This window comes from Antennarius striatus, chromosome 14 (genome assembly GCF_040054535.1).
Source record: "Antennarius striatus isolate MH-2024 chromosome 14, ASM4005453v1, whole genome shotgun sequence".
Taxonomy (NCBI): domain Eukaryota; kingdom Metazoa; phylum Chordata; class Actinopteri; order Lophiiformes; family Antennariidae; genus Antennarius; species Antennarius striatus.
In genome coordinates this window covers 18,971,759-18,985,985 of record NC_090789.1, presented here as the reverse complement: position 1 = coordinate 18,985,985, position 14,227 = coordinate 18,971,759, and the positions used below count along the sequence as shown (strand labels likewise).

At 41.2% G+C, this 14,227-nt stretch overlaps 1 protein-coding gene across 3 annotated transcripts in view; it reads left to right on the top strand.

Annotated features, from left to right (window-relative positions):
- Positions 1–14,227, top strand: part of grik2 (glutamate receptor, ionotropic, kainate 2) — a 182,736-nt gene that overhangs the window by 71,159 nt on the left and 97,350 nt on the right. For all 3 annotated transcript variants that reach the window (XM_068332729.1, XM_068332727.1, XM_068332728.1), the window contains exons 5-7: positions 2,728–2,909; positions 9,143–9,196; positions 9,748–9,921. In XM_068332729.1, coding sequence (XP_068188830.1) covers positions 2,728–2,909; positions 9,143–9,196; positions 9,748–9,921 — 410 coding nt within the window. The remainder of the gene's footprint in view (positions 1–2,727; positions 2,910–9,142; positions 9,197–9,747; positions 9,922–14,227) is intronic.

Genomic DNA, 14,227 nt, shown 5'->3' with positions numbered 1-14,227 from the left:
CTCACAGGTCAGCGCTCTGGGGATATCCTCATCACTGTGCACAAGAGTGTTTAATTTCGTGGAAACCAGCGACAGCAAACAGGTTTCCACAGAGCGGTGCACTCATCTGGAAATAAGAAGTGAACAAATAATGCCAGGGGCCAAACAGCTGGGGACAGCGTTCTGCAGACAAAGACACGGGAGACCGACTCAAACCCATCAGTGGAGTCGTGCACACAAATACTGGACTGGTAGCTAAAGCAGCACGTGTTCCAGTGGTTTGAGTCAGTCCTGCCATTACGTATCTATCATATCTGCTAACCATCTTTCAGCAGAGAGAGATAATAAAAACTATAAAACAACTTCTCTCTACATGACAATTTCTAAAGATTTTTAAAGAGGAAACTTCAACAGAAAAAATTTAGAAGATAAAAAGAGGTCAAACAAAGCCACACATGCATGTGGTGCAATATTTTTCATATTATTATCATTTATAATTAACATGGTTCGTTTTGGTTAACCTGTAAGACTCACCTGCTTCACCTGGAGAAGTGTAATACCCCTGCCCTTCAGCACCGGCAGTGAGCGGGGCTGATGGCCGCTGTACTCCACTTATGTGAGAAGTGATGAATAGATTATCGATGTCAGACAGATCGATCAATAAAGAACAAGAAGGTCTCTCTTGTAGAAGTTTAAAGGAATGATTTGACGCTGAGAATGTTCAGTGGAAGCTGTGGATGTCAATTTAAAAAAAATATTTTAAAAAATCAAAAAAAAAAATATTTTTTTTGGATTTTTGCAAAAACACTTTAATCACATTGAAACATTTTGCAATTCTACATTAGATGAAAGTACTAAAGTGCTTCAGAAGAAGAAGAGGATTTTGTGCAAAAAGACTTCAATCACATTCAGAACATTTAACAATTTTTCATTAGATGCAACTTCAAAAACACCAAACACCAATAAACAAAAGGAAATACAATTTAAAAATTAGTGCATTACATCAGGACGTTTGCAAAAAGTGAGGTGATCTTCTTCCCCTTTGGGCTTTTCCCTTCAGAGGTCTCCACAGCCAATCAGTGTCCTCCATCTAACCCTGTCTTCTGCATCCTCTTCTCTCACACCAACTACCTTCATGTCCTCTTTCACTACATCCATAAACCTCCTCTTTGGTCTTCCTCTAGGCCTCCTGCCTGGCAGTTCAGAACTCAGCATCCTTCTACCAATATATTCACTATCTCTCCTCTGGACATGTCCAAACCATCTCAGTCTGGCCTCTCTGACTTTATCTCCAGAACCTCTAACATGTGCTGTCCCTCTGATGTACTCATTCCTGATCCTGTTCTATCCTGACTAATCTTTGCTACATCCTGGTCCACAATAGTCACTTCTTCTGGTCTTTGTTCTTTAGGACGCTGTGCCATAGCACTAAAATACATAGGTGTAATTGTAGAAAACTCATAAGATTGTCCACATGCTCAAAATACAGTATATGCAGATACATTCACATACTGCTGTCATTATTTTTCTCCATTGAACAAGTTATTGCAATATATGAAAATGAAAAATACATAAAATGTATAGAAAAGTATTAGTCAGCATCTTGCTGCACAGCCGGGTCTGGTCAGAACACTTCATCCACATCTCAGGTGATAACGTCCTTTGTCAGACATCGAGGAAGAAACGCATCAGGTGTCCTATCCATCCATGACTCGCACCCACATCAGCGTCATCACAGGCCTGTTCCACAGCCTGCACAGGAGGCAGGAACACAAATGGCTGCCAGACGATTACCTTCCACCCTCATACCAAAATGAAATATCCCGAGGGGTTCAGAAATGGAGAGTAGACATATTGCACAAGAAAAGATGGGAGGTCATCGAACAAGATTTGGAATGGGGCTCTGCAATAAAAGCTTGTTTTCACCACACTCTGCAATGTCAGTTGTTTTAAGTGTAACTCAGATTTAGGAGACATTACATTTTACAAACTATATACAGAGGGAACATCCATTGAGCACATATGTCTGTGCTCAAAAATAAATAAAGCATAGAAAGAAAACAATGAAAACCACAGGATGCCTTATAAATACGCTATTATCAAAGTAACAGGTACACATTCTTCTGCTGCAGCAGAATGATGGATCAGCTCCTCAGTAGAGGAGTGTTTATTGAACGTGATAGTTGAGACTTATCTGTCAAAATTAGGATGTTTATGACGGGATGAAAGTCACAGTCGATTTCCTCACTAAGGCTGCCCGAACAAGTATCCAGTGCAGTCAGTCAGTGGCCAGTAAGGGATGTTAGGATCAATAAGTAGCACAGAATCAATACCATTGATGATCAGTGAAGGATGAATGATACATATTCTGCTCTGTTGTGATTGTAAGAATGTTGTGTGGATTAGAGGTGATTCAGACTGGTGAACAAATGCACCATAAGGATTCTAGAAGGACAGAGGTGGATGGGAACAGGGACAGAAAGATATTTCTCTGTGTAGAGGACAGAATAGAAGGAAAATATTTCATGAAAAATGAAATGATGACTGAGATGTGTCCCAGGAGCTTTCTTATCCTCATTGTAATCATTGCCAACATTACAAAAGGAATTGGAAATGCAATGAACTTCTACTCTCAATTAAGATATGTTGAGTTTCTCTGAGGAAATCTAATTTGGTCATATTTTACAAATAATGCCCAAATAAAAAGAAAATATTAAAACATTTTATTACTTTGTTGTTTCCCTCCAGGTTTGATTCGGCTGCAAGAACTTATAAAAGCACCATCCCGGTACAACATCCGCCTAAAGATCCGCCAACTGCCCACAGAGACCAAGGATGCCAAGCCGCTTCTGAAGGAGATGAAGAAAGGGAAGGAATTTCACATCATCTTTGACTGTGGCCATGAAATGGCTGCTGGGATCCTGAAACAGGTGTGTGTGTGTGTGTGTGTGTGTGTGTGTGTGTGTGTGTGTGTGTGTGTGTGTGCTCACAGCAAGAAATGGAATGTACGACTTGTAAATGCATGATGACATGATGGCACATTTGGCCTTGACCACTCATCATCTGAGAGCACAAGACTCTCCAAAGACAGCTGACACTGAAAACTCGTCATCATTACTAGACTGAATAAAGCCTCACTCCTCCACGGTTTACTTTTTAGACTGGGGAAGTCATCTCCCCCCGTTCTGACCATCTTGGGCAATTACATCCACAAGGATAATGCCATCAAATATACACCAGGGTAATGATGAGTGGTTACGTCAAAGACCATGCATGTCTTGACTCAAGTTTGCAGATTGGCTTGATGAGCTTGTGTTTTTTAATAGAGGTTGCCAGAGCAAAACTGTTCCTTTGACAAGCTTTGGAAGCAGACTTATAAGTTGGTGTAGTGTCACCAACTACCTGAAAAACAAATCTTCCATCACCTTTAAAGAAAAATTAAGGTGGTGCCCCCCAAATACATCTGCACCTTTGACATAGAACCCTTACTGGCAATGATTTACTGGGCAGACTAGGGGAGATTAGACTCCATCCCAGAGGAGCCCTTCCTTGGTTTTGAGTCAGAAATTGATTAGCAGCTTGTGAACGCACATACTCTAATGACTGATGACCAGGGAGGTACACTTCAGAAACTGTACCTCAATTTGCAGTCAATATTTTCCAAAGCACCCCATGACTGTGGGGTCAACAACCTCCAAAAAGCGCCTGTGTGAGCACAGTGAGCACTGATATTATTGAGGCCTGAGCAAGAACACTCAGAGCCATGAGAACCTCAAAGGACCCATGAATGTTTTGGAGCTCAGAAAGTACCTCTGTCTACTCAGAAAAATTGATGTTCTATCGGGATTAAATGGTTGAAGGTCAATCAGGGTCAAATATTTGTTGTTCTATCAAGTTCATGTGATTGACTGGTGTTCTCATCAGGGTTGGATGATTGATTTTCAATAATCATCGGATAATTGGTGTTCTCCAAGTTTAATGATTGGTATTCTACTATGGTTAGATGGCTTATTGGTTTTCTATCAAAGAAAGATTATCGCTTGATGTTACATCAAGTACAGATGATTTAATTGGTGTTCTGAACAAAGCAGATCATTTGTATTCAATAACAGTCAGAGGAATGATGCCTTCTTTCACAGATGACTGGTCTTCTATCAGAATCAGGCAGTTGGTGAGGGTCACATGATTGATTTGTATTCTGTCAGGTTCATATGTATTCAATAAGGCTCTGATGTTTTACTGAGGTTCTATCAGGTATAAATTAATTGTTGGTGTTCTTTTTGGGTCACATGATTGATCGATGTTTTCTTGGCACTTTATCACTGTCAAAAAATTGTTGTCCTACCAAGGTCAGATGATTGAATGGAAATCTATCAAAGACAGATAATTGAATGATAATCTATGAGACAGATGATTGAATGCCACTTTATGTGGGCCAGGTAACTGATTGGTGTTCTACGAGAATCCGATTGTTGGTATTCTAAAAGGGTAGGATTATTCATTAGTGTTCTCTCAAGGTGAAATGAAAGAATGGTGTTCTAACAGGGTATGATGATTGACTAATGTTCCATTCAAATTCTACAAGAGTCTGATAATTGATCATCTATAACGGTCAGATCATTTGCTGTTCCATCTGAGTCTGATGGTAGATGTTATATTAGGGGACAATAATGGGTGTTCTTTGAGAATCAGATGAATTATATGGTTCTGTCACAGTCAGAGTCTTGGTTTTCTGTCAATTTCAAGTGATTGATTGTTGTTCTATCAGGATCAAAATATTGATATTTTATCAGGGTCACATTAATGGAGTTCAATCATGTTCAGATAATGATGTTTTGTTGTGGTCGCATGATTGGTGGTCCATCAGGGTCGAAATGATGTTGTTTTTTTCAAATCAAGGACTGGAAGGCTCCAGTGATTGTTGTGTGTTTTGTCATGGTGACATAATTTATTGGTCTTAGAATGAGTTGATTGCTGTTCTCAGGGTCAGATGATTTGGTTTTCCATCGAGATCAGACGATTGGTCGAGTTTGTGACAATACAAGAACTTGAAATCAATTTGTGTTTCTGTAATGAAGTCAACATTCTAAAACAAAGCTATGTGATGTGTTTGGTCTAAAATTTAAATGTGTTTTTGTTGACATTATGAGATTGACAATTACCGCACCTGTGGTGTTTATGTATATAACTGAACACAATCTTCAATCAATCAATTCATCACCTTTTATTTGTAAAGTGCTTAATCACATCAACAGACATTTCAAAGCACTTTTACAGGTAGAGAAACCCTACAGAACCCTCCAGAGCAAGTATAAGTGACAGTGGTGAGGAAAAACTCCCTCATTGAGGAAGAAACTCCAGGCAGGACCCAGACTCTAGAGGGCGGCCATCCGCCTTGACCGGTTGGATGGTGAGAGTGGCAGATAGGCCAGATAGAGTCAGTGTCTTTATGGTTATAGTTAGGAGTTTTTGATCCAAGCTCTTAGGTGGGGACGAGAAAGTCAGGCTCCGTTCACTGACTCCTGAGTTGGTGTCTTCTATATTTGTTCCTTGTCATCTTGTTGGTTATTATGAAAACATAATTACAGCTGCATGAATGACTGTATGATGGCAATGGAGGAAGAAAGGAAGCTGGCCCCCAGCCGATGGATAGATGAGGGGTGATACTGGTGGAGTTAGAGGCGCAGGCCCACAGTGGATGGACAGATGATGGGTGAACCGGATCCCAAGGCGTTACCAGACCAGTGTTGAGATATACAGTAATCCCACTAGATGGTCTTGTGTCTGCCCCAAGAACTCCTCCCAGCTTGACGTGCCAGGAACACCTCCCCAGGGAGCCGCCCTGGTGGCATCCACAGCAGATACCCAAACCACCTAAAATGACTTCTTTCTATTCGAAGTAGCAGTGACTCTACTCTGAACCTCTCGGTAATAGCAGTGCTCAGGATATCTCTAAGGGAGACGCCAGCTAAGCATCTGAGAAAACCCATTTCGGCCACCTGTACCGGTCATCTTGTTCTTTCAATCATCACCCATCACTCATATCCATAGGTGAGGGTAAGAACAAAGATCAACTGGTAGATGGAGAGCTTTGGCTCCCAGCTTAGTACCTTATTTGTTGCAACAGTGTGATAAAGCAACTGCAATACCGCTCCTGCTGCCCCAGTTTTCCATCCAGTCTCACACTCCATGGTTCCCTCACTTCTGAACAAGACCCTGAGATATTTAAAGACCTTCACTTGGATCTCAAAACCATGGCCACAGGTTTGGAGGTGCTGATCGTTGTCTCTGCCCCAGCTGCAAACCACAGCAGTGAGTGATGTGAAGCCATTACTCCCAATCACACACCCCCAGGTGTCTCTGTCATTGGCAACGTGTACATTGAAGTCCCGCAGGAGAACAATGGCGTCTCCTACAGAAGTCCTGTGAAGGACCCAATGTTGGGATCCCAAGAGGTCTGAACACTCTGAGCTGCTACTTGGTGCATAGGCACAAACAACAGTCATAGTTCCACCCCCCACCCCCCATAGTTAAGGCATAGTACTGTATGGTAGTCTTTGTCGCCTGTCGTCTGGACAGTTTGCAGACATTTTAGTGGGAAAACCAAGATTTCTCATGAGAGTATTCACATGAAACTCATTTCAAACCCTGTTGCAGAGCAGACTGAAGTGGGTCTAACTACTTAGCCAAATACAAGGTCCAACTTCACTCTTGCTCATAGGCAACTGGAAAGAAAAATAAAAACATCGCACCTCCTACCTGTGGGCCGTGTGCAGTTGCTGGGTCCCGTATGGTCGGTAGTGATCCTTTTATGAGGTTCATTCTCATGGCGAAGCCAATTTTGTACTGACCTTCATTGTTGAAACAAACCAAATTGAAATATTTCTGCACACACAAACAAATTTGCTGGAAACACAGCTCAAATGCTGTCAAAAAAAAAAGAAACACAGCCATGGTCTGATCTTCTTTGAACACATCCCTTTCGCGGAGAGGGGCGTGTAGTCGCATAGACAAGGCGAGGCTATGTCTATCACTCCTGTCAAACCCTCCCATCGTTACATAACAATGGGAGCAGATTCTGATGAGTTTATTTCAGACCCATTTCACGAGTCAACACAGGACTCGTTTGTTTTAATTCTAGGAGTTGGTAGGGTTAGAGAGGATGACCATTTGTAGATACCAGAAAGAAAGTGTTTGTCATAATATGACCCTTTAAAGTTATTTGGTCTCAGTGATCTTATCTACTGCTTATGATCTTAAAATATTCCATCATACTTCTTATCTTTGTTGTTTGTGAGACTATTTTCTGTGAGAATCTTTAAGGGATCTATAACTACATGCCCAAACACTAACTCAACAGGACACCAATAGAGTTCCCAAATAGCCTCATGAATTCAAATATGGAATTTTATGGCAGTGTGTGTGCAGTATTTGTGCAGACCTCAAAGTTTGGTATAATTTCTTTAGCGCCCCTTGGTTTTCTGGATGGTAAGTTATAGAGGTGACCTGAGCAAATACTCTGGATTTAAAGTTGGTATTTTGATCAATTTCGAATCAAATGATGGATACTGAATATTATGACGAACTTCACAAGAGCTGGATAAAAACTGAAGCCATGATTTTTGCTTCTGGGAATTAACAATGTTAGTCCCTATCAATGGTCCGACATATTCAGTAGCCACTCACTGGAATTGAACAGAGAGGAGCATAAGCAATCACCTAATTTTGGTTTTCCTCAAATTTTGCCCCCATGTCAGATACACACATGTGAATGATAGACAAACAACTTTTGTATCGCCCCATCATCTAAAATGTTGTCGGTCTAATGACATCGGTCAACAGGTATTCTCTTTTTATGAGCCTCTGTCCTAAGGACAGACACTTGGAAAGGGTTTGATCACAGTTTTGTGTAACAATGAATTCCATGACCTGCCGGGAGTTAAACATCTTTTTTGAGTGGAAGAAGACATGTTAGTGGGCCGATTCTTTGACTCTTTGTCTGAATTTCAGCAACTTTTGGGGCTTGGTGATTGACATATCAGACAAATCAAGGCTTTTTTTTTTTAAAGGAGCTTTTATGGATGCATGGATGGCTGGATGGCGTCAAATGAGACAAAGCCTTCCAGAGGCCTGAATCCGGTCTTTATATGGATCTCAATTCAGACATTCTTGTGGCAGGACATGACATGGTGACTTTTCCTGTGGTTAACATTTACAAAAACCTCCCCCTGTCAGCTGACACTCCGGGTGGCTGGGCGGTAGCGAGAATCGAACCGCCGATCTTGCGAACATTGGACGACCCGCTCTACCGCTGAGCCACCGCCGCCCCAAATTGACTCACTTATCCTGAACATCCACACTCACCAAAGAGAAAAATTAACTCACAAATTTCCACAAATGTCTGCTCATCATGTGTTCTATGTGTTGTTGTTTTTTAAACTTCTGTCTCTAGAATTCTGGAACTAGCTCATATACATGCAGATTTGACTCTTGAAGAACATTATAGTATAAGCTGTCTCGCAATGAAAGAGATAATTTATGAGGTTAACCTCCTAACTAACACTAACAACACAGCCACATGTCCCTTTATCCATGTAGTGTAGTTACTATTCTCCCAATGCACACCGTAATAATCACCTTGAGATGCACTAAAGGGTGAGTTTCTTTTACGTATGTCAGCACATGTTTTCTTTAATGTGATGTTGTGGAACTCTCTCAACTGACAAATGTGCTGGGCTGATTTGCACTGATTCTCATGTTTCCATTTAAAGCTCCCTATAACTTACTTCTGCAAAAATGTGTAACTTACAAAGCTGCAGTTGATGATCAAGCTCTACCTTGCAGATCATCACCTGTTCTTGTGCTCTCAATTGAAGGTCAGATAAAGTAATATTGAGTTTAGCGTCAAAGCTAGAAACACAGTTATCACATATTATCACATATATGAGCATCATTGTTATATAACTATACTACTAGTGTTTCTAATCAGTTAACATGTTTTCATTTGTTTTAGTCGTTTTCCTGTGTCCTAAATCTATTTCATTATTTTCTATGTTTTCCTTCCAGTTTTATGTCATGCCAAACAGGAAAATGTAAAACATGTCATAAACATGACAAAAACAATCTAGGTACTCATCACTATGCTTGTTATTGTCTTTCCTAGGCTCTTGCCATGGGGATGATGACAGAATATTACCACTACATCTTCACTACACTGGTAGGTAGAGAAAAAGACATTTTATCATCACGTCTGACTCACAGGTCCATGTTCCTATGAAGATTTGTTTGCCTAAACATGAGATGAGAGTATTCTTCAGTCTTCATTTTCTAAGATATTCTTTTTAGATTAAATACTGCCAATCTTTTTTTTTAAACATCGTTTAAGGTTTTCTCTTGATCCTAAGACAATAATAGCACATTACTTTGTGATACTAAGGTATCAAGGTGACACCGTTGGGCTTTTTTGTTGTTCTTTTGTGCATTTTTACGTCTTGTTATTTTATTTTTAATGGATGAAGCTTTTGGTAAATGCTACATGCCTTGTTTTCTTTATAAAATTTTTGTCTGACTCAGTCTGTGATTTTTTGTTCATGTAATCTACTTCATACTGGGGATCCAGAGAAGTAAATCCCCAACTTTGATGCAGTTTGGTTGTCTGACAAGCTTAATAATACATTTAGAATAAGCACAGCTCTGAAACACAGCAGTGCTGTGTGATTATATATTTCATGAAATTATCAATTATTTGACAATGTTTTTATCTTTCAGGATCTGTTTGCTCTGGATGTGGAGCCTTACCAGTACAGTGGTGTGAACATGACAGGCTTTAGGATCCTGAACACAGAGAACGGCCAGGTGGCCTCTATCATTGAGAAGTGGTCCATGGAGAGGCTTCAGGCACCACCCAAACCCGACTCTGGTTTACTGGACGGCTTCATGACAGTGAGTCTCATGGAAGAAGTTAATGCATGAATTCATCCTTTAATTCTTTTGTAGATACAGTCATGTTTCTACATTTTTCACACTGTCACTTAAGAGTTGATTTTGATTTATCTGTTTGGTCCGTTTCACTTTCAAACCAATAGATTTTTTTATATATATATTTTGAATGAAAACAGCACAGTGCTGCTTTTTAGCTGTGTGTTACTTTGTGATTATCATCCCAGAACCCAAAGGTGCGCACTGACAGAAATCATATCCACCCAATGGACCAGACTGAGCTAAATGCTGATTATTGTAACTGAAGTTCTGGTGTTCATGTAATGGTTAGTTCTCCATTCAGCAATGCAGAATATTAACAAAGTGAAGTATCGGAGAGGAGCAAATCATGTGAAGTCAAATCATCTCAACGAGAAACAAGACTTAGCAGGACTCCTGCTACACAAGTCATGTTCATTTGGGGTCATGCAGTTGAAAGGACACAACTACTGGCTTGGAAGGACTATCACAACTTTTCCAAGGGTTTTTTTTTTAGATCCAGGTGCAGGTGGCTCATTTCCATCACATTATTTTCAGGGCTAGAACAAGACTGGTGGAGAACCCAAAAGCACGACAGACTGGCAGGGGGGTCAAGAGTCTAAAAGGTTTGATCGGACGGGCAGGGTTCAGGTACCGGGTAATCAGTCCAACAAGGAGATGAATCGGACAAACGACAGGTGAACAAGCAGAATCCAGAAACCAGGCAGGGTCAGGCAAAACGGAGCAGGCAAAAAAAACCAGGCAGAAAGATCAGACAAGGGGTTGGCAACAGGCAGGGTCCGGAGAACAGGCAGGATCGGAACAGGGTCAAGGACAGGCAGGATACGCAGGCTGGAGAGTCGGGGTATATGAAGGCTGGAGACAGATTGGAGAGTGGGACACACACACACACACACACACACACACACACACACACACACACACACACACACACACACACACACACACACACACACACACACACACACACACACACACACACACACACACACAGAGTGGTTGAGTGGTGGGCAACCATGTAACACCTTAAAAGCAGCTTGTTGGGTTTGGTGTTTTGCTGAAGGGCACCTCAGCAGTGCTCAGGAGGTGAACTGCACCTCTCCAGCTACCAGTTCATACTCCATACTTTATGGTCCATGCTGGTCTTGAACCAGCTACCCTCCAGTCCTCAAGCCAAGACCTCCTGGACTGAGCTTCTGCTACCACGGTTAGTCTTGTTTCATCTACGAGTTGATGGGACTGAGGTCGATCTGTGAGTCATGAGCCCGTCGGTCTCTGTCACTGCTGTGGTGTGAAACGTCTCTCATCAGAACACACTGACTGCAATAACTGTTCCTCCACACTAATTTCACAGCAGTCTTATCTGGGAAGCCTGCCAAAAAAACTCACCGGAGACAAGACAGGGGAGGAAAAGTGGAGTAATTCACTGGAAATGAGAAATTACATGAGAGATGTTTGAAAAAGAGAAGGACAGAGAAAGGCTAAGAGGAAGGCAAAAGTCAAATCTGACTCCTCATTTTTTATTCCCAGAGCGACTGTTGAGATATTAAACCTGAGGCCAATGTGGGTCTGATTCCAGTTGGGGGGCGCCGCAGCAGCAACACGCTGACTGTTTGAGCGAAAACACTGACTCACCTCTGGGGAACATGTCCCTTTTCTACTTCTAAAAAGAGTGAGATATTGCTGAGTCATGCTTCTGGATTGATCTTGGAGTGAGTGTTGCTCACTTTCAATCGCTTTTGTTGGATTTGTGACTCAATCAATACTGTTTACCACTTGAGACCTGGACTGGACTGTGTGTCTTTTAACTGTACCTGTTAAGAACAGGAAATGGTCTGAACAGCTCTTGGCCTCCAGAACCAGCCGCTACACAGAGTCAGAGTGAAGTCAGCCTCCATGTCATGTTCATTATCATCTCTTTAGTCCTCTGATTCATCAGAATAACAGAGCTGCTGGATATTTTTAGATCAGTGACAGGTGGAGATTTATGTTTGTGGGAAATGTACTGTGACTCTGCTCATTAGTGAATTAACAGCATATGAGGCCGAAGGTGGGGACTGATGAATTAGACAAATGGCAATCAGTCAGCAGCTAATGCATATTGATGTGGAGAAAGGTTCCAGAAATATTTGATTAATGTCTTCATTTGTGTGCTGTCTGTACACTTTTTTAGGTTTAAGCAGTGAAATGCTGATTTGTGATAACATCCCAATCCATGATGGACTGGACTGACTGGGGAGTCCAGAGACTTCCTCTCTCTGCTCCCCAAATATTTGTTCACACTGTAGAACCCCTCCATCCATCTTCCCTCAGACAATCCCAATCGTCTCGTCTTCAGGTCACAGGTCTCCTGAAACCAATATCATCTTGCTACGGGTGAGAGGTGGGGTACACCCCAGATAAAACGCCAATTTATTGCGTGGCCACACGAAAGACCAACAAACTGAATGCAGTAATTTGAACGCATTGCAAATGTTGGTTTTCCTTGTGCAGCCCTAGACAAACCTCTAGTTAAATTTAAAATAAATTAGTCCGTTAAACAAGACAACAGACAAATAGCAAGTAGCAATCATACACATGTCGACAAATACCGGCACTGCAATTCCAGAAGGCACAACCGTTTTAGTTTAAGATGAACACTCATCCAGCACACATAGATGATGTCATCTGATGATGTCATAGTGGATGATGAAATGCATCCAGTAACATGAGAGATGGACCCCGAACTTAAGAGGACTCTATATGTGAGTGGATGATTGGCTCCACCCATCTCCACTGAATGAGGTATTATTATTATTATTATTCAGGTTTGTTAATGAATATGTAAAATATGTTAAATAAAAAAAAAGAAAAGAAATCTATTGAAAAAAGTGTAGAGCAGAAACCAGGGAGTGTTTTGGAAGCAGATTCAACTTTTTCATGTCTATTCAGAATCACAAATGAGGAGGAGGTGGAGTGGCCTCCTGTTTTATTATCATAATTCTATAACTAAACTAACTCAATAAAATAAAAGCATTGAGCAAAAAACTCTAGTACAGCCTTCTCTCTTTTTTTTTTGTGAGTGTCATTAATTACTGTATGAATCTCCCGTAGAGTCAGACTTCTGTCTGACAAATCATTGTGATGGACCAGAGGAATGCAGAATTAGTCTGAAAATATGAGTGTCCATCATTTGTTCCTCTTCATTTATTTGTATGTTAATTATTGTTTATCCAGCAACACAAATTGTAATAAACTCCATTACATTGATCCTTACAATGGTGTCAGGCTCTTCCCATCTCATTTCGGTGTTGCTTTGTGCCGTTTTCTTTCCTTTTTCCTTTTCATTTTCTTTGGCCTGACTTTAATGGTACCCTGGTTATTTTAGGGTTTGCTCTTAAACTCTGATTCCCTACCATAATGCGACTGTGCGTCAAAGGATTCAGCTACTTTCTCATAGTCAGAGTAGTGGAACCTGGTTGCAAGCCTTAAACGGGTCACAAGGTGGTCGTCTGTCACGCTGGTTCTAGACTCTGATTTGATCACTTTCAAATCAGAGAAATTCACTTGCAAAGGTTGATTCAAAACGTGTTGTCGAGTCCAAGATGCGTCCTGTGAGATGGAGGTATTTCCATTCAAGCAGAATTCTCCTCTGCGCTCCTGTCGATTTGATCTTTGTCATTTTGCTCTGTGATAATGTGGTTTGCAGCAGCGGAGCCATTCGGCTTGAACACTGTTTGTTTTTTTGGATGTAATGCAGTTTGCATCAATCCGAATGGAAAATATAGATAACTGGTAACAGACTCCATGGATTAAAAAAAAAATCCGCCCCTGGTAGGAAGTCTTCTAGTTTTGTGGATCCTGCATGTTTTGAAATTTTCAGAAAATCTCATTACAGACAACAACTAAGTGAAGTCTCACCTGTGTGTGTAACACCAGGTGTGTGTATTCCATTTTTCCCATGATGCTCCACCAAGTGAGCAAATGAGGTGCTCTGTAGACTCCTGGTCTGACCAGAAAATACAATTTTCACTGCAACATTCATCATTTCAAGCGTGTTTAAAGTCTCCCCACAAATGCTTGCTGGTGGTTTATACAAAGAAGTAATCAAGGGGAAAGGTTTACTTCCTCTGCAATATGCAGTTCATGGCCTACCGTTGGTGGAGGCCCCATCAGTTTGACAGATGAGCTGAAACAACGGGGTTGGCTGTGGTTCACCTCAGTTTCCTTCTTCAGTTATTCCTCCTCATCATTTATCACTCCAAACATCCCTGCGTACGGTATCAAAGGA